The sequence below is a fragment of the Chiloscyllium punctatum genome, chromosome 41 (genome assembly GCF_047496795.1).
Source record: "Chiloscyllium punctatum isolate Juve2018m chromosome 41, sChiPun1.3, whole genome shotgun sequence".
NCBI classification, from domain to species: domain Eukaryota; kingdom Metazoa; phylum Chordata; class Chondrichthyes; order Orectolobiformes; family Hemiscylliidae; genus Chiloscyllium; species Chiloscyllium punctatum.
The window spans coordinates 51,334,942-51,357,122 of NC_092779.1; the positions used below are offsets into that span (position 1 = coordinate 51,334,942).

Here is a 22,181-nt window from a genome sequence, read left to right on the forward strand (position 1 = left end):
TCTGGCACTGTGAGGCAGCAGTGCTAACCACTGTGCCACCGTGCCTCCCCATGTGACTTCTGACCCAAGCTATATTTCAATTTAGGATTTGATTTGTTCTGAAAAAACATATGGGATCTTGACAATATTCACTTTTCATCAGCAGTTGTGGCAAGTCATCATAGCTGTATCTATAAAAATGAAGTTTGAGAAGCAAGCGTCCTTAGCATGACACAATCTTCTAGCCCTGTACGAATTGCTATTCTTCCTGTACTGCCCATACCAGCATGAAACCTTGTCATGATTGTATGAAGGACCATAAATCATTGTGAAGGCTTCCAACAGTGTGTAACCAGAGCATTTATTAAACAGGAAAAGCAATGAAAGAATGAACTGGTAACCTGCAGTTGGATGAAACAGAGGATGTGTGCCTCTGTAGCATGACTGTATTTTCTTCAGTGAATGATGAGCTCACCCACTCAGTTACATCAAAGAGGCTGCCAAACAAGTCTTACTTGGGTTGCTGCAACTGACACCGCAACATTATGAGACAGCAAAGTTCCTTCTGATGAACAAACTTGAGTGCCAATCTGTGGCACTCAAACATCATTTTTAAAAAAAACATTCAAAGGCTGAGGATATCACTGGCTAGGCAAGCATTTATTGTTCATCCCCAATTACCCAGAGGGCAGTTAAGAGTCAATCACTGTGCTATCGATCTGGAGTCACATGTAGACCCAGAACAAGGCGGCAAATTTATGAGTTTCTTTTCCTGACAATCAGCAATGGTTCCATGGTCATCATTAGACTCTTATTTCCTAATTATTACAGAACTCAAAATTCACCACCTGTCAATGTGAGATTTGAACCCAGGTCCCCAATTTAACAATCTAACGATAATACCACTAGACTATGACTGTTGCCGCATTATCCAGTTGTCTAGAGCAAAACACCCAAAAATTCAGTGGTACCCTCTGCCTGTAGCATACTGCAATGTACTCCCACACCTGAGCCAGCAGGGGGAACCTCATATTGAAAAGACATCTTATGGATCTCATTGATCTCAGTGGAAGGTTGTGTTGCATTGCATAGAAGATGAATCTCATGGCATGGTATTCTGTACTTAGAATGCTCTAGCAGATGGCACAGTATTGTAACTGTGTCCTATAACATCCTGTTCCCTTGTGAGAAAGGAGCACCTGGCGTGAGTCAAGGTCCTTATGCATTTATCACTTTGCTGTTGGTGCTGGGTCCGGGAAGCTACAGTGATAGAATGCAGGTCTGTGCATGAATCAGGAAGTCATGTAGTGTGTTGAACCTGGCTACGCTTGGTTACAGTAATGCGAGAATAGCACAACATTTAACAGTGAATTTCAGCAAGCAAATATGGAGTTAACATGGAGATCTCTGCATCAATGAGCAATCACACTCTTCTCCCGGGTTACTACTTCCAGTGGCTTTAATACCGTGTCAATGTCTCTTCCTGATCATGGGCTTGAGAATCCAAAAGTTGAACAAGAACGGAAATGTTATTTTTAACAGTTGGCATCACCTGAGAGAAATACGCAACAATAGGTTTGTGTATTCCAGTTGAAACTATGGACATATTGGATCCAGGGGGCCAGGTTAGGTGAAAGGTGTTCAAATTCTATCAGAGAAGCTGATCAACCTGGAATGAACAATTACCAGCACTGGTGGCAAAGCACTCCTAAATTGCTGCAATATTTATTTTCTGCAGGAACATCTGCTCTCCTTACCCATTTGTCATTGTTTATTTTTTGATGAGCTGAGAGCAGTTGGCAAAGCCAATGTTTATTGCCCATCTTTACTCACCCTTGAGAAGGTGCTGGTGAAAGACCCATAAAAACATAAACAGCTGTCCTCTAAAATTGACCAAAAAATGCCAGAATGATCACTGCTGTGAAAAACTAGAATAAAAACAAAATCAGCTGTACCATCAAACATCTATCAAATGGTACCAGTTTCAGACATGACAAAGTCACATCGAAATTCTGCAAGCTCTCCTCTCTAACATCTGGAGGCATTTGCAAAAATTGGGAGTTGTCCCACTGACGGTTCAAGCAACAGCCTAAATGGAATCCTACTTACAGAACCATATGTTTCAGCCAACGTACCAGATATCTCCATCACCATCCTTGAGTATGTCCTGTGGTAGCGTAATCCACCAGAGATGGGTAGTAACATGGTGGAATACAATTGGGAAAAAGTCCTCCAAATTAGCTGGAATTTTCACATCTGAATTAGGAAAATACCAAGCTCTACAAATGCAATGTGGGTGGGGGTGTGTAGGGGTCAATCCCCACACAGTTGGATTTTTGGAAGTACCATCACTCCCTGCCCCCCTCCACCCCTCTCCTCCTCGTGAGCACCAGGTCTCAGGGCAGCACTTCCAGATTTGATTTATTATTGTCACAAGTTAAGTCAGAAGTCACACAACACCAGATTATAGCCCAACAGATTTATTTGAAATCACAAGCTTTTGGAGTGCTGCTCCTTCACCTGATGAAATGTTGTGATTGTACCAGCCTCCACCACTTCCTCTGGCAGCTCATCCCATATACGCACCACCCTGTACATAAAACAGTTGCTCCTTACATCCCTTGTATGTCTTTCTCTGCGAACCGTAAACCTATAACCCTACGACTCCCATCCGAGCTTTGGACTCCCTTACCCTAGAAAAAAAGACCTTGGCTATTGCCTTTATCCATGCCCCTCATGATTGTATAAACTGATGTTCCAGGTGAAAAAAACCCAGCCTATTTAACATCTCCCAACTCAAATCATCCAATCCCAGCAACATCCTGGTAAATATTTTCTGAACCATTTCAAGTTTAACAACATCCTTCTTAAAGCAGGGATACCAGAATTTAAGGCAGTATTTAAAGGTGGCTTCATAGAAGTCCTGTATAGCTGCAACATAAAGTCCAATCCCTATACTCAATGCACTGACCAATAAAGGCAAGCATACCAAATGCCTTCTTCACCACCCTGTCTACCTGCAACTCTACTTTCAAGGAATTATGAACCTGCACCCCGGGTCTCTTTGTTCAACAACACTCCCCAGCGCTCTATCATTAAGTGTGTAAGTCCTGCCCTGATTTGCCTTCCCAAAATGCAACACTTCACATTTATGTAAATTAAATTCCGTCTGTCACTCCTCTGCCCATCAGCCCATCTGATCAGGGTGCTGTTGTACTCTGAGATAATCTACTTCACTGTCCACTACACCACCAATTTTGGTGCCATGTGCAAACTTACAGACCATATTTCCTATATTCACATCCAAATCATTTATATAAATGATGAAAAGCAGTGGACCAGCACCGATCTTTATGGTCACTGGCCTCCAATCCGATAAACAACTCTCTACCACCACACTCTGTCTCCTAACTTCAAACCAATTTTATACCCAATTGTCTGTAGTTTCCACTGGTCTTCGGCAGAGCAGTTGCCATACCATGTGATGCATCTATAAAAATTGGTAAAAGCAATAGAACCATTTTGGCTAAGATGGAGATCCTCTCTGGCCAACAATTTAAGAACCTATGAATTCTCATGGCATTAAAATGAAAAAATGAAAAACAATTTCCTGTTTATTACCAACTAAAGTGATTTTGAACATCACTCAGAATTACTAAGAGTAAAGAGAATACAGAATGCGTTCTAGCAGGGAGTTTTAATATCCATCACAAAAAGTGATTTCAGTAACACCACTAATGATTTAGCTAACCTTCTTCTTAAGGGTAGTATTGTCAGATTGCAGTAACAGCAGCTAGTGAGAGGACCAAGAGGGAAAGGTTTACCTGAATTAGTCCTCACAAACCTACCTACTGCAAAGGCTTCTGTGCATTACTGTATTCACTGGTGTGACTACAGTGCTTGCTCCTGGGTTTACATAGAGGAGACATTCCATTGTGTTGTCTAATATGACCACTATGCTAAACGTGCAGATTCAGAATTAATCTACCAGTTCAAAATTAAAAATCCATGAGGAGCTGTGGGATATCAGCAGCAAAGTTATATTCAACAACAATCTATATAACCTGACGGCTTGGTGCCAATCCTTCACACAATTACCACTGCATTTTTCGCCAAGGAAATCTCTGCTCAAATGGCAGGGGAAACCATACTGAGTGATTTCGATGAACATTATCATCAAGATCAGTTTTATTTGCAGCTGTTCTCTGAAGTATTAACTGTTTGCAAAGTTGCAGAAAGTAGAGTCAGGAAAAGATCTACGCAGTGAATCTACAAATGCTTAGTCATGGAAAGGTCTTGCAACAATCTTCTCTTGCTCACACCAAGACATTTCCGCTGAGAAAGGCAAGTTGGACACTCCCTGACAGAGAGTGAAGTGTGACAATGTAACTTGCATTTCTGAAATGTGGCACAGACCATTTGAATGAACAGATCCTGAAACTTAAGAGGAAGGTAATTTGGTGGTTTGTTCATCGGTGATTTGGCACAGTATGTCCAGGAGGTTCAGTCAAAATTCAAACTTTTTGTGGCACATGTGAATAATCAGGATTTTAGACGCTTACCAAATGTAGCAATGCATGAAAGACGGTAAACTTGACCATCAGCATCAGTGGTTGGGGAATGTGCTCAGGAAATTTAATGAGTTGGAATATTGCGTGCAATTCTGGTCTCCTTCCTATCGGTATCGGAAAGCTGTTGTGAAACTTGAAAGGGTTCAGAAAAGATATACAAGGATGTTGCCAGGGTTGGAGGATCTGAGCTACAGGGAGAGGCTGAACAGGCTGGGGCTGTTTTCCCTGGAGCGTCGGAGGCTGAGGGGTGACCTTATAGAGATTTACAGAATTATGAGGGGCTTGGATAGGATAAATAGACAAAGTCTTTTCCCTGGGGTCGGGAGTCGAGAACGAGGGGGCATAGGTTTAGGGTGAGAGGGGCAAGATATAAAAGAGACCTAAGGGGTAACTTTTTCATGCAGAGGGTGGTATGTGTATGGAATGAGCTGCCAGATGATATGATGGAGGCTGATACAATTGCAACATTTAAGAGGCATTTGGATGGGTATATGAATAGGAAGGGTTTGGAGGGATATGGGCCGAGCACTGGCAGGTGGGACTAGATTGGGTTGGGATATCTGCTCGGCATGGACGGGTTGGACCGAAAGGTCTGTTTCCATGCTGTACATCTCTATGACTCTATGAGTGCCTCCCCAATTTGAAAAGTTTTTGACTCATTTTACATTATGCAAGATCCATTTAACTTTGACACCTAATTCCTGACTATTTCAAGGGCTTATCCACTTTGAAACTTCACTTATCTAGTGTGGTTTCCCTGGATGAGTGTAGTTTCAAAGTGGATTTGCTTTTGATTCAAAGTCAGAAAAATCATGACCTGAAAAATGGATCTGTCTGGATGCCGAAGAACTGCCTTTTGAAGGAAACGAGCTAATGATTCTCTACCTAGGCATCGCAAAGCTGTTCCTGATAGTCAGCTCAAAATGACTCTATGTATCCACTTTTTCTATGACAACTTTCATTAAGTCAAACTATCAATCACAGACATGAACATGATCCAGAGGTGGTGCCGAAATTACCAGTTTGTGAAAAGCCTTTGCCCAATTTCAGCACAAAAGAAAATGATTGCAAAGTGATGCAACAAAACATTTAAATTTACAATTATGAATACAGTACCTTTTATGTTTATTTTGTATTTACGTGTGACAGCAAATATATTTTGCTGTTAAGTAATAGTTAGTAATTTTACTATGCATTATTCCTAAATTTGCAGTCCTTCAGTGTATTTGTCTTGATTTCTGACAGTGTAAAAGATTGTGCACATGTTTTATTAATATTGTACATACACCTTGTATGCCAAAAGTTTAGTCAGCAACAAAATCCTTTTAGACAACACTGGTCTACAAGATGCACTAGAGTAACTTTCCACGAATACTTTAACGCCATCTTCAAAATCTACTACTTAAAAAGATAAGGCCAATACAGGTACACCACCTCTGGGAAGTAAGCCTGCAAATCACACACCATCCTAACTTGGAATTATATTGCTGATCCTTCACTGGTACTGTGGTAAAGATCCTGTAACTTTCACCCTAATGACATTATTGGTGTATCCAGTGGCAGTGGCTCAACACCTCATTCTTCAGAGATTACAGAGAGCAACGAATGATCATTTCCAGCAAAACTCCCTTCCCATGAATACATAAATGTTTATATATCAAGATAAATAAATGTATCCACAGTTTGACTACTTCAACACCAATAAGTCATGTCGAATGAGGTTCAAAGCTCAAGTAATCTTGACATATAAATAGCAACAATGAGGCATTCCAGCAAGCTATCTATAAAGATTAGTATGTTTCTAAAAGGTTACATATGCTGGAAATCTGAAACTAACAGACAAGTTTGAAAACAAACAGCATGTCAATCAACATCTGTGGAGAAACAGACTATTCATGCATTGTTACCTGACATGTAAATCCATGTTTTTGTGTATTTGAAGGTTCTGCTCAAGTTCATTTTCCACGTATGAGAACCATCCTTAACGAACCAGGCAGTCCAAGATTATAAATTATTATTGCAATACAAGTGTGAAGTCTTTTGAACCAAAAACAATAAATAGGCAAAATTTAAAACTTCTCCAAAATATCTGTGGGATCTGTTATTGTTATTAAAAACATTTGAAAAGCACTTTTACAAGTGTGCATCAATTATACAAGAACGAACTGTTCCTTTCTTAGATTATAAATGATGTGATCTGATGACATTGGCCAAGAAGCACCACAACCAGGGCAGAAGTCAAGATATGGACACAAAACCCCTTCTTACTCAATGACATCCAACTACAAAAAGCAATCAGCTAAACATCTTTGGGTGCAATCTGCACAATGAACAATAAATGGATAGTCGCATGCTCAAAAGACAGGATTATCTTTCTGACACTAAGCATGTAACAATAACAATTCAATAATGCTTCATTTCTGCAAAAAAGATAGGACATCATTTTCTGAGGATTCCAGGAACTTTAACAGTATGAATAAGGTATTATAGTTAGAATATATTGCAATGGATAGGTTGGGACTTTTTCACTAGAGCGTGGGAGGTTGAGGGGTGATCTTTATAAAATCATGCAAGACACAGAAAAGGTAATAGCAAAGGTCTTGTCCTTATTCTGTGGAGTTCAAAACTAGGGGGCATATTTTTAAGATGAGAGGAGAAAGTATTAAAAAAGGACATGAGGGGCAACTTTTCTTTAAACATAAAGAGTAGTTTGTATATGGAATGAACTGCCAGAGGAAGTAGTGGATGCAGATACAGTTACAACATTTAAAAGACAGTTGGATAAGTACACAAATACAAAAGATTTGGAAGGGTATGGGTCAAATGCTGGCAAGTGGGACTAGTTTGGTTTTGGAACATGGTCTGTGTAAACTAGTTGAACCCAAAGGTCTGTTTCCATGCTGTATGACTGTTTGACTGTATAATCCAATGGGCTGCAGTTCTGAGGTATATCAAATTTTAACCTGATCGTAATAAACTAAATGAGATTGCTGCAGTTACTACTTCAATGCACCTTTACGTCTTTGGCAAACACCTTCTGTATCTTTCAAAAACACAGTCTCTCATCATCCCTGCAAAAGATCTAGTAAACAAAGAAACACATTGTCGGCTACAATAAATAAAGCACTAAATAAAAGAAATAAATAATTTTAATATATAAAAATTATTGGCAACAAAGTTTTTATAATTATAAGATCTATTAGCATAACCAAGCTGAATGCTCTTACTTACAAGCAGTTTTGATTTTATCAAACATTTTACAAACAGAACAGAACAATGAACTATTGCAAGTTTGGTTACTTCATATTTAGCAAAAGCAGTCGAGCCATTCACTGTGATTTCAATCACTTATAGGGTTAGCTTTATTCTTCAATGAAATAATTTGCCACTGTAATTGTACTGGATGATCATTCTCCCAGTGCAGTTCCCCTCCTTAGCCTTCTGTGTATTCTTCATCTAACTAAAGTGAAGCATAAGTGAAACACTACTCCTTCAAGGGGCTCTAGTCAGGATGTGGTAAGCCTGCCTTTGTCAGAATATTCAGCCTTTTAATTCTCAATCTGTCATCAGTCCAAACCAGCCACTTAGAGCTGTAAATTTCAACATCTATTAGATTACAAATCCAAAGATTGGAATTTGTGACCATGGGTCACACATTTTGCTATTTGCTAAGGCAAAGAAAACCAATAGAATAATTGCTTTGGTGACTGGGGTAAAAATATCACTTGGCCAGGGACAAGTATGTAAAATAATATGGTAGATCAGCTTTAAATAACAATGGATAACTATAGATTGTAAAGCAACAGTGTTAGTATTTCAACAATCTAACCAAAAATATCTTTATTACTCAGCTTCAAGATTTCACCAACAATTCACTTGTAGCAAATGAGAGATCATTTATACATGCATATACCATTCACAGTGAAAATGTCCAAAGATCATGGGACAATTACACTGTTTTGAGGGAAAAAAACTCAAGTTGGCAAATGACTGCAATGCCTGCATACTACAGGCACCCAAGTGACCCAGGCATTGCAGCTAGAATTGGGGAAGGTTCAGTGGTTGTTCAGTGCATGGACCTCTGCATAGTAAGCAATCATGCTTCATTAAACCATTTCATTCATTAAATCTTCAGATGAATGGTCATGAGATTGAGACCACTCAGATACAAACTACTGGTTCTTTTGTTTTCCATCCCTGTACAACTTCAAGTTTTTTTTTCCGCATCTCTCACTTCCAAAATACTTCATTTATGCTGAGTCACTACTGCTCTTTCTTGGGCTGCTGGTGACTGGGTGCTGGGTTAGAGGAGTTGGCCTTCAAAGAGGTTGTCTGCATAATACTCTTCCGCTTCTTGACTGCCAGAATTGGCAACACGATGGCACACAGAATGTGAAAATGAAAATAAATCGACCTTATAAAATCAAAAGAGAATTTATTCAGACATTTTCTGCAACACAAAGTCAAAAGGCACAGCAAAATAACATCACACATGACAACGATCCTGAAATTTAACTGATATACTACAGATTTCCAGTTAAGGTAAATTATTTGAAGAAATACAAGGTCAACACTATAATAGAATTTTTCAGAATAGCCAGGGAATACTTCACTGCAATATATCACATTGTGACGAAGATGTTGCAAACGTACCAAGTGGTTAGGTACCTGGGATCAAATAACATTCACCTCAGCCACATGCAACAGTGGTGCTACAACTAACATTGATTTGAAATAATGAGAAAAAGACAACCAGGATTTCTGTCTGTAATCATGTGTTATTGACCTCTCTTCATCCTCACCGAAAAAGAGCAAAAAACCATTAGGATTTAGGAGCAGAAGTAGGTCTTTTGACCCACTGAGTCTGCTCTGCCATTCACATTACTTCTGATAATCCATAACTTTACTTTCCTGCTTCATTCCCAAGTAGAAATCTGTCTCAGCCTTGAATATACTTAACGACTCAGCCTCAACAGCCCTCTGCACAATTCTACAGATTCACTATCCTTGGAGAGAAAAATAATTCTCATCTGTCTAAAACGGGCAACTCTTACTTTGAGATTATGGCTTCTGGTCCTAAATTTTCCCATAAGGGGAAACAACTTTTTCAAATCTACCCTGTCAAGCTCCCAAAGGATGCTTCCCTTCATTCTTCTAAACTCCAATGAGTACAGGCCAAACATACTCAAAATCTCCTCAGACAACCTCTCCATATCCAGGATTGATCTAGTGACTGCCTCTAATGCCAATTTATTTTTTTCTTAAATAAGGGGATCAAAACTGTTCACAATTTTCCATGTGTGGTCTGCCTCGGACCTAATCTGGTTTCCCATTATTATTTCTTGAACCTCATTTTAACCTCCCCACTTTTATCCTCCATTCTCCTTGAAATAAAGGCCAACATTTAATCTGCCTTCTCAATTACCCACTGAACTTGATGATAGCTTTCTTATGATTCATGCATGAGATCCTCCAAAGTTCTTTGTGCTGCAGCTTTCTGTAATCTTTCTCCATTTAAATAATATTTCTCTCCTATTCTTCCTGCCAGTGTATAACCTTATTTTCACACAATATACTCCATCAGGCAAGGTTTTGCCCACTCACATATCTATCTATAACCTGTTGTAAACTTTTGTGTTCTCCTCACTGCTGGTCTTCCCATCTAATTTTGTGTCATCTGCAAATCTGGCAATAGCACATTCACTTACCTCATCCAAGTTATCAATATAGAGTGTAAATAATTGTGGCCTAGTGCTGATTCCTGTGGCACTCTTAGTGAGAGGTTGTCATCCTGAAAATGCCTCCCTGTATCCCAATCTGTTTTCTGTTAGTTAGGTAATCCTTTTTCTATGCTAATATAGTACATCCAACACTATTATCTCTGATCTTATTAAGCATCCTTATGTGCGGTACCTTTGGAAATCCAAACATATTACATTCACTGCTTCCTCTTCATCTACCCTACTTGTTACCTCCTCAAAAGAACTCTAATAAATTTGATTTCTCCTTTATGAAGCAATGCTGACTATACTTATGTTATCCTTTCTAAATGCTTTGCCCATTGATCCTTTATGACAGATGATAATAGACATTTCTGGTTACCTATTTTTGTCTGTCTCCCTTTTTGAATAAAGGAGTTAAATGGGCAGTTTTCCAATCCTCTGGGATTTTTCAAGAACCTAAGGATTCATGGGAGATTACTATCAGTGTACACACCATCTGTGGAGCGACTTCTGTTAAAATCCTCAGATACATCCCATCAGGTCCAGGGGACTTTTCAACATTTAGCACTAATTTTCCAAGTACTTTGTCTTTGGTGACATTTTGTTGTGATTATTCCCCCTAGTCCTTGATTATATACTGTTTTTGGAATGCTATTAATGCACTTTACCATGAAAACTGATGCAATTCACCTCCTCTGCCATTTTCTAGTTTCCCATTATTATTTCCACAACCTCATTGTCTAAGAAGCCTACGTTCTCTGTGGTGTCTCTCTTCCTTCTTGCATATTGAAAGAAGGCCTTGTTTGCCCTCATAGTTTATTTTCTTTTTTTGATAACTTTTGCCTTCACTTTTAAAACTTTCCAATCCTGACTTTCCACTAATCTTTGCCTTATAGTATTTTTTATTTCTTTCAAATTGTTGCTTAACTTCCATAGTTAACCATGGCCGGTTTATCCCCTTCCTAACTCCCTCTTCTTCACAGGAATATATTTTGCTGAGTTATGAATTCTTAAGCACCTGCCACTGTTCCTCAATCATGTACAACTTTTGCTAAACTGCTTTCACAGTCCACTCCAACCAATGCTGCCCTTATTCCTATGTAATTACTTTTATTTAAGTTTAGCACTGTTGCTTCTGACCCTAACCGAATGCCAAATTCTACCATTTTAAAAATACTATAGAACAGCTACTTGTAGGCAGCCTATAGATTATCATCAGTGTCTTTTCCCTCCTGTTATTTCTTAATACCAACCATATGTATTCTGCATCATTCAGCCCAAGATTATTTCTTTCTATTGTACTTATTCCATCTCAATTGAACATATATAGTCTACTATTCTTCGCTTTCTTACCATCCTTTTGTAAAGTTGTATATCCCTGAATAGTTAGTTTCTAACTTTGTTCCCCTGATAACTACATCTCAATGATGATAAGATCATACTGATTAACTTCTACTTTTCAATACATTTGGTTTGTTCTGAATACTATACAGTTAGTTAAAGAACCATTAAAAAAGCCTGTGGCTCCGATGCGAGTCCAAAATGCAATTGCGCTTTGCCACTTGGGTTTGGAGAATACTAATATTAGTATCCAGAAGCAAAAACATTTTTCTATAGCCTCCAAATGAAAACTATACAGAAAAATTGAAGCAGAGCACAAATTCAGAAATTTTTAAAAATAATACAAGTCTGTTTGGGGTTTGATCCTAAATAGCAGTCCAATTTTCAGAGGGTTAAATTGGCAACTATGAGGACCTTAGATAACATATATCTAAACTGGAACTGATCACATCCAGTTCAATTAAAACTGAGCTATATTACCTTGGGTTTAGCTTTTGTTTACAAATGCTAAATCTTTTGGCCAGAAAACCTGAAGAGCTGCCAGATCTTTGTATTTACAAGCAAGTTATGTGTAGACAGTGGTTTTTATTTTGGTCTGTTGCATTCTAAATTAAGTTAGGAATCAACTTGGAACACTGCCTCACAATTATCTCAAGCAACGTCAAAATTAAATATTTGTATGGTCTCCAGTAAAGTCTTCTCATAAGAAGTTTGACACGACAGAAGAACTACCTGGTATACCAAGGTACAACTGAGTTTCTCACTCACATCTAGCAGTTATTTATCCAGGACAGGATATGCAAATTGAAAAGGTCACGCAGCTGCCATCAAATCACAGTTTATAGTTGAAAAAGGGACAAAAACACAGCTCTATTACTTGTTCATGAAGCAGTTAAATTGCGTACAGCTGCTCTGCATTTTACATTCTCTTGTACAAACTGTAAATAGCTTCCAAAAGAGCATTGAATACAGATACGATGCAGGCCGATTTGCCACATATACAAGATAATAAATTCACTCTACAGCAATAATGATCTGCATCCAAGCTAAAATGCCTTTGGGATGAGCAAGGTTTCCACTGAGAACTATGAGAAATGTGGAGGGTGGGCTTTGTGGTCCAGTGTTTGACATCAGAGTTGTTTTCCACCACAATTTGTAACCACATGCCCTGGCACATTCCTCACTTTGCCACGATCCTCAAGCCATGGAATCAAATCTGGTTCAATCAGGAATGCAGAAGAGAAGAATCCAGGAATAGCATGAGAGTTATCTGAAAACATGGTACTAAACTGTTGGTACTTCAACGCATGACTACGTGTTATAGAACATGAGCAGAATGCTATAGACAGAGCTACATAATTATGACCGACAGATCAAATCAAAACTGCGGTCTTGTTACATTTTTACATAATTTAGCGTGGATCATTAGACAACTAACAGGGTGCAGGAGGTTCCATTTATCTGGCAAACAACAGAACATGAGCATAAAGAATGTAGGTGAACTATCTGCAAACATCTTCTGGGCAACCTACCTCATAGAATCCCCTACACTGTAGAAATAGGCCATTTGGCCCAACAACAAGTCCACACCGACCCTTCCAAACTCATTCTCCTACCCTATTACTCTATATTTACCCCTGATTAATGCACCTATCCTACACATCCCTAAACACAATTGACAATTTAGCATGGCCAATTCACCTAACCTGCACGTCTTTTTAGATTGTGGAAGGAAACCGGAAAATCCGGACGAAATCCGAGCAGACACAGGGAGAATGTGCAAACTCCACATAGACATTTACGGAGGCTGATTGAACCCGGGTCCCTGGCGCTGTGAGGCAGCAGTGCTAACCACTGAGCTACCATGCTGACCTCAGCTTCCTCATGAGGCACCATCTTCACAGAAGTTAGACTCATACCAATTATCTGAAGCAGCAAGTGAACAAACTGGATGTACCTAAGGTCAAAACACCCGAGCAGAAATGTTGAAGATAAGTGCTCCAGAGCTAGCTACTGTTCTAGTGAAGTTGTTTCAACACAGCTACAACACTGATATCTAACTAAAAAAGTGAATAATTACTCAAGAATGGCCAGTCCACAAATGGTAGGACAATTCCAATTTTTGCTGCTACTGACCAACTTGGTTCATCCTCAATCAGCAAACATCAGTGTTATCAAGCAGTTATTAGTCAACAATAAATTACCAATGCTTGAGTTGTGGATTTCATATCCTGTTGTCCCAATGACTCATTATAGCCGTGATGTAAATAGGGTAAAGGGTCTGAATCTAAAGATGAGATAAGAATACTTGCTCTTGACATCAGCTCAACCTTTAAGAGAGTGCCACAACAAAGAAGCTAAGTGAAATTAAACTGACTTACAATCTGGAAAAAAAATGCTCCACTGATTGGAGTTACACATAGCATGAAGGGAGACAGTTGTGATTGTTAGAGACCCAGCATTTCACTCTAGAGATCAGGTTGTAGTAGCTCCGCCAATAAGAGATAATCCAGCCCATTTCCTTTTGGCATTCATATCACTGAGTCTTCCACATTCAACATTCTGGCCTTTACTATTGATAACAAACCAAAATGCAACAGCCATATCAATACAGTGGCACAACAGCATCAGAATCTGAGAATTCTTTACCAAGTAATTCATCTCCTGACTTCCCAAGACTGGTCAGCCATCTGCAAGGCACAAGTCAAGGGTGTGATGGAATACTCTCCACTTACCCTGATTAATGCAACTCTAACAAGACTCATGAACCCCAGCATCATCCAGGACAAAGTAACCTACTTGATTAGCACTCCACCCACTATCTTACCCTGTCCACCACAATGGCACGAGCGTGTACCATTTGCAAAATGCACTGTAACAATTCAGCAACCTCCTTCGACAGCATCTTCCAAACCAAGCATTTCTACCTAGAAGGACAAGAGCAGATGCATGGGATCACCACCATACACCAGTTAGTCCACGTTCAAGCCACGATGAAATGGCGTATCACTCGGTCGAAAACCTTGAATTCCTTTCCTAATAGTTTAGTGGATGTACCAGCAACAGATGGACTGCTTCAGTCTCAAAGGCAATTAAGGATAGGTACTAAATGAAGCCTAGATGTCCATGCCATGATTTTTTTAAAAATGGAAGCAGCTCTGGGAATATAGAATTTTAAACAGACCCAGGAACAAATTCCTTGTGAGGCAATATGCTAACACTATTTGGGACAGTTTAAACTTCCATGACATGGTGTTGGCACCAGGAGGCAAACTAGAGAGAAGTACCAAGTTGTACAGAATACCAGGAGAGACAAATTGTACTATAGCAAGGAATGCTAAATTATCAGATAATTTCAGGGTTAGGGGGAAAAGTCAAAATTAGGATTACTGTCCATTTGTGTGGATGTGGTGGAAATTGTTGATAGCTTCCAATTTCCAGGCTCCACAAATATCAGCAAAATGTCACTTGAACTTGAAATCAATACAAATATCACAAAAGCTGCCTCTACTTGTTCCAGAGTCGAAGAGTGTGGAAAAGCAGAGCCAATCAGGCAGCATTGAGAAGCAGCAGAGTCAATGTTTCGAGCACATGCTCTTCATCAGCGCTTCAACCTGGTTCCAGGTTGAGTGAGAGATTGTGGAATGACAGCAACGTGATGGATAACACTTTGCTCTGCAAGGCAATGGAAACACAAAAATTGAAAACTTGAGTTCCCAATCCTCCCTCCTTGGTACACTCCTCCACAGTTGCGAGATGTGGACATCATGTACCAGTCAGGAGAAAAGGGTGACAGTTTCCACTTTCACTCCCTCAGACATATTCTCAGTATCTCTTGTTAAAGACAAAGTCACCAACTCTCAGGTTCCACACATTCATTACTTAGCTAAGCCAATATTATCTGCATTGGCTGGGCCATGTTGATGATGGATGACACCCTACTAAAGACCTTCATAACTGTAAATAAGCCATGAGATCACAACTTCCTGGGTGTCTATGCCTCCTCCATAAGAACACCTGCAAGCAAGTGATGAAGATGGTAGTTATAAACACTTACAACTGGGAGACACAGTCACTAAAGGCAGTGATCTCTTGGGATTGTTTGTATGGAAGAGCATTGGAAAACTTGAACAAAAGCAAAAAGGTCAGCTGGCTGAAAAGAGAGCCCAGAGAGAACAGAGCCCAGCGAATTATGCACCTTAGCTGCAAAACTGTTACACAAGATTGGAACTCTTGAGCTACAACAAAGTTGACCATGACAGAAAGCTTTCAACAATATGTAAATAAGCAGAATGTGGTAAATAAAGTATGATTGGTGAGTGCAGGTGTGGATAGCTATGTTAAAATATGATATGCTTATAAAGGAGAATTACTCAAAGAAGGGCAGGACTGGATATTAAATATTTCTATGTACAAGGTGTTCAGAAAAGATAGGTAAAGGCAGAAAAGGAGCAGGGTGGCAGAATTGATTAAGTACATTGAAGTGCCAATGCAGGAGGATGTTTCAGTGATCAAGGAAAAGAATCTACTTGACTAGAGTTAAAGAATTAAAAAGTTGCAAGTATGTTGCTTGACATAGCATACAGATGATGGTAGAAGATCTCACATTAGAAAGTGCTATCCAGATAATGGTGGAAGCTGAGGTGAGAATACAGCTCGAGATATTGACAAGAAAAGAAAGCCAATCTGTCTTCAAGAAACTCATTATACTTTGTAATTTTCTAAGAACACCCAAAACAAATCATGTTAAACAGACATAAAATGGCTATAAATTATTTGATGCTCGAGACTACTGTTCCAGATAAGGAATTTTTTAAAAAAAGCAAATAGGAAAAAATGTTCAGTTTCATTACCCTATGCAACATTTCGAAGGAAGTGGAACATTTGCAGGATATGTACAAGCGTCAAAGGCAGAAGTTGAACCAATTAATCATGCTTATGTGCACGAGAAAGGTAACACCATTCAGCAGGCACGTTTGGGAGAAAATTCAGAGTACAAGGCATTTTTTCATGGAAATCTGTACCAATACTTCAAGGTCAGGTTTACGTCTCTGATTGAACCTGACAAAATTACAATGTTAACCAAAAGAATTCAAAAAAGGAGGACAGGATTAGAAACACACTACCTTCTCTGACACAAGTTTGGGGACCTAAAGATCCTCCATGGGAAACAAACCTCCACAGCAACACTGATACCAGAGGACATGATCAGCAAAATGCATCCAGGATTAAAGATCCACCAAAATTCCATTGTGGCAATGAGCTGTAATGGATATTTTGTCCTCAAGCAGTAGACTTTAAACCCAAATAATCAGTCATTTACAATGACACACACAGGGTTTTGGTAAACCTATGTTACTTATTTGAAACAATTGTATGAACAAAACGACTAGAAAAATGTTTGCGTCAGGATGTTGAAGAGGCCAGTTGAAGAGACCTGATATATTGATAAGGTTCCCCATTGGTAGGCTCATTCAGAAAGTAAAGAATCATGGGATACAGAGATATTTGGCCATCTGGATACAACATTGGCTGGCCCATAGAAGGCAGAGGGTGGTGGTGGATGGAACGTATTCAGCCTGGAGCTCGGTGACCAATGGTGTTCCACAGGGATCAGGTTCTGGGACCTCGTCTCTTTGTGATTTTTATAAATAACTTGGATGAGGAAGTGGAAGGGTGGGTTAGTAAGTTTGTCGATGTCACAAAGGTTGGTGGTGTTGTGGATAGTGTGGAGGGCTGTTGTAGGTTGCAGCAAGACAGGATGCAGAACTGGGCTGATAAGTGGCAGATGGAAGTCAACCTGGAAAAGTGTGAAGTGATTCAATTTGGAAAGTCAAATTTGAATGCAGAATACAGAATTAGAGGTAGGATTCTTGGTAGTGTGGAGAAATAGAAGGATCTTGGGATCCACGTCCATAGATCCCTCAAACTTGCCACCTGGCTCGATAGGGCTGTTAAAAAGGTGTATGATACGTTAGCTTTCATTCATAGGGAGTTTGAGTTTAAGAGCCATGAGGTTATAGTGCAGCTCTAGAGTGTCCTGGTTAGACAGCACTTGGAATATTGGGCAGCACGGTGGCTCAGCAGTTAGCTCTGCTGCCTCACAGCGCCAGGGACCTGGGTTCAATTCCAACCTCGGGTGACTGTATGTGTGGAGTTTGCACATTTTCCCCACGTGTCTGCGTGGGTTTCCTCCGGGTGCTCCAGTTTCCTCTCACAATCCAAACATGTACTAGTTAGTTGAATTGGCCATAGTGTTCAGGGATGTATAGATTATGTGCATTAGTCAGGGTAAATATAGAATAATGGGTCTGGGTGGGTTAATCTTTGGAGGGCCAATGTGGACTTGTAGGGCTGAAGGGCCTGCTTCCACACTGTCGGGATTCGAGTCAATTCTATGGCGTTCATTTCTGGTTGCCTCATTATAAGAAAGATGTAGAAGTTTTGGAGAGGGTGCAGAGGAGATTTACCAGGATGCTGCCTGGCCTGGAGAGCATGTTGTATTAAGAAAGGTTGAGTGAGCCAGGGCTTTTCTCATTGGAGTAAAAAAGAATGAGAGGTGACTTGATAGAGGTGTGCAAGATGTTGAGAGGCATAGGTTGAGTGGATAGCCAGAGACATTTTTCCCATGGCGGAAATGGCTATCATGAGGGGGCATAATTTTAAGATGATTGGACGAAGGTTTTGGGGAGATGTCAGAGGTAGGCTATTTACTCAAAGTGGATGGGGTGTGGAATGCACTGCCAGCCATGGTAGTACAGTCAGATATATTAGGGACATTTAAACAACTCTTGGATAGGCACATGGAAGATAGTACAATGAAGGGTATGTAGATCAATCTGATTTTACAGTAGGATAGAAGGTCGGTACAACATCGAGGGCCAAAGGGCCTGTACTGTGCTATACTGTTCTATGTTCTATTGTGATGTCACCCATCAGGATTTTAAGAAGTGTAAACAAAATGCAGGGAAACTCAGCAGGTCTGGCAGTATATGTGAAGAGGGAAACAGCATTATCACTTTGAATCCCTGCTGAATTTCACTTTTTTTCACAAATGCTGCCAGACGCGTTGAGTTTCTCCAGTATTTTCTGCATCTATGCAAGATTTTTAGCATCCACAATATTTTGCTTTAATTAGGATATAAAAGTCCTGGGAGGAGCTAACCAATTCTACATTTGTTATCAATGCTCTACATTAATGTCAGTAGTAGTAGGAGTAATGTGAATTCATTCTTAAATTTAGCCTAGTATCTCACAAGAGGCCATCATGCATCTCAGATGTAATGTAACCAGTTATTAACATGCACACAATGAATGTGTTTACTCTTCATCAGGATTAAGCACATCTCCTGCCAAAGATTTCATGTGGGTATACTTCGTCATATGATAACAGTTGTTGAGACAAAGTCCAGCAAGAAGGCTCGGTGGTAGTGAAACTCCTAAAGCACTTAGCCCCAATACTGGAACAACTCGCCTCCACCTATTGAGGGCAACTGGTCACCTGCACCCCAAAAAAATTTAATAAGACTAAGACAAACTGTTGATCATTTAACTATTTAGGTTTCATTTCTATTGTGCACAAAACTGAACCATCATACTACTCAAGACACAATGAACATAGGCTGTCTATTTTCACAACTGAATTTACAATTGCGTACATTTCTTCTGGAGAATGCTGTAGATGGAAACATTTTCACAAAACGAAAACTCTTGCAGGTACAATGTCTGATTAATTTCAGTGCTTTATTTTTGTTACTTGAGGACAAACAAAATCAGACAAAATGTCTACTTACTTGTAGAATTTGATTGTGGGTTCTGCACCCAAGAGGAGGAAAGGCGTTACTATGTAGCAGAGGGCCAGTTGAGTAAAAACCCAAGTCATAACATCATAGCCAATTTTCATCTTCCTGGAAGAAAGGAAGTAATGTCTGAAGTTGCTTCTCATCTAAAGGGCAGGAGAAATGCAAATGAGAATGGACTGAACACAAGATTCAACAAAATTAAATGCACTTCAAAGTTTAATTGTTAGGAATACATAGCATCAAAGTGGCCACCTAAATTAGTACTTCTTATTCCAAACAATTTAAATGACACGAATATGGTTAAAAAATACTGAAGGTTATAACTGCCAATTAAAATGCCTTTATTCTCTACCTTCAATGTATTCATGACAAACAGAAATGTTCAAAATAAAATAAACACCCAAATTAAAATATGTTAGACAGTTACTGTTGCCTCATATTGCCAAATCTTAAATACAATTGTCATTTCAGAATTGGGCAGCACTGCTGCCTCATAGCACCAGGGACCCGGGTTCAATTCCCACCTATGGCGACTCTCCGCATGGAGTTTGCACATTCTCCCCGTGTCTGCATGGGTTTCCTCCGGGTACTCCAGTTTCCTTCCACAATCCAAAAATGTGCAGGTCAGGTGAATTGGCCATGCTAAATTGCCAAGGTGCGTTAGTCAGGTGTAAATGTAGGAAAATGGGTCTGGACGGGGTGCTCTTTGGAGGGTCAGTGTGGACTTGTTGAACTGAAGGGCCTGTTTCCATACTGTAGGGAATCTAATCTAATCTAAAAACTGATGTCTGCACACTTGCATCTAATGACAACTTGTACAAAACAATTACAATTACAAGCAGGTATAATTTGCTTTAAACATCCTCCAATTTGTAGTAAATCAATTCATTGCTTGGTTAATGGAAAATCTCAAGACTGTTGTCAGGTGATAGAAACTTGCTTATGAGAGGAAACACTTGGAAGTACCTTACTAATTCACAAGGACAGGCTAGGGCCATATCAATCTGGGACCAATACCAGAGAGACAGAAAGAGAGAAAGAGAGCACAAGAGTGCGAGCAAGAGTGACATACACCGAGATTTTGTCTCAAAACAAAATCAACTCCAGCACAGAAGTGGAGCCTTTTTCTTGTAGCTACAAGTTATAATTTTTAGGAAAGGAGCTGAACCACATCTTCAGCTGGAAAAGCCAGATTCCTGCTGTTACTTTGATCGAACTATTACGGATTCATTACCTGACATTTTCAACTTCTATTTCAGTGAACTGACAGAGAACTTTCAGGCTTACAAGGGTTCCAACTATCATCTTAGAGAAATTGGTCGAAGACTGACTTTCGGGATTTTAAGATTTTAAGTGCCTCTTACAGATTTTAGAAATCATCAACTTTTGTCGATGAGGAGTGAGCATTTACTGTGATTGCATTTTAGGTGTTGCGCAAAACTATCACATCCTTTTTTTTTGATTTAAACTTACAAGAAAGCCTGTTTTGTATTTGTTTTTTTTAAATGCACAATATTCAAGGAGCTCCTTGGAGGAAAAATAGGGCTCAAGAGCAAGTCTGCCGAATGATTATAAATGTTCCTATAGGTTTGTGAAGAAAAAAAGATTGATAAACACAAATGTACGCCCCTTACAGTCAGAGACAGGAAATATGATAATGGGGAACGAAGAAATGGCTGACCAACTGCATACATATCAAAAACAGAAACTGGTGGAAAATCTCAGCAGGTCTGACAGCTCTGTGGCGAGAAATCATTTAATGTCCAGGGAACCTTCTTCAGTTCTGATTTCTCTCCACAGATGCTGACAGACATGCTGAGATTTTCCACCACTTTCTGTTACTGTTTCAGATTTCCAGTATCTGCAATTCTTTCTTTTTTTTTTAAATCAACTGTGTACATACTTTAGTTATGTCATCACAAAGGAAGATACAAATAACAAACAAGAAATGCTGGGGACACGAGATAGATTAGATGGATTAGATTAGATTACTTACAGTGTGGAAACAGGCCCTTCGGCCCAACAAGTCCACACCGACCTTCCGAAGAGCAACGCACCCAGACCCACTTCCCCTACATTTACCCCTTCACCTAACACTACGGGAAATTTAGCATGGCCTCTCGAGACAAAGAGCACCTGAAGCAAATTAGTATGAGTAGAAAAAAAATGTTTTGATGGGTTTGAAAGCCTATACATTCCCAGGGCCTGATAACCTATATCACAGAGTATATAAGGAAATGGCCCTAGATATCGTGGATGCATTGCTGGTCACCTTTCAAGATTCTATCAACTCGAACAGTTCCTGTACATTTGAGGGCAACTAATGTAATCCCTCTACTTAAAATGTGAGATACAGAGAAAAAAACTGAAATATAGACCGGTCAGGCTGACGACGGTCATGGAAAAAATGTTAGAGCCTAGTACAATGATGTCATAGATAAGCTTTGAGAAAACAGTGGCAGAATTGAACACAGTTGGCCTGGATTTATTAAAGGGAAATGATGCTTGACAGATCTACTGGAGTTCTTTGAGGGATTTAACTCGTAGAGTTGATGAGCTGGTGTCAGGGGGTGTGGTTTATTTGGACTCTAGAAGGCTTTTGACAAAGTCCCACATAGGAAATTAGCATATAAAATTACAGATCATGGGACTGGGGGAAGTGTGTTGAGATGGACAGTAAACTGGTTGGCAAACAGGAACCAAGTGGGCCTTTTTTCAAATGGTAGGCAATGACTTGTGAGTACCATAGAGATCATTGGTAGGGG

At 39.6% G+C, this 22,181-nt stretch overlaps 1 protein-coding gene across 3 annotated transcripts in view; it reads right to left on the reverse strand.

Moving 5' to 3' along the window:
• Positions 1–7,681: 7,681 nt before the first annotated feature.
• mboat1 (membrane bound O-acyltransferase domain containing 1) overlaps positions 7,682–22,181 on the reverse strand; it is a 123,159-nt gene continuing 108,659 nt past the window's right edge. For 2 of the 3 annotated variants that reach the window (XM_072560910.1, XM_072560909.1), the window contains 2 exons: positions 19,408–19,559; positions 7,682–8,964 (listed from right to left, as the gene is read on the reverse strand). In XM_072560910.1, the coding sequence (XP_072417011.1) occupies positions 8,814–8,964; positions 19,408–19,559 (303 nt within the window). In that variant the 3' untranslated portion in view covers positions 7,682–8,813. The remainder of the gene's footprint in view (positions 8,965–19,407; positions 19,560–22,181) is intronic. The other variant, XR_011955060.1, reaches the window with a different exon arrangement.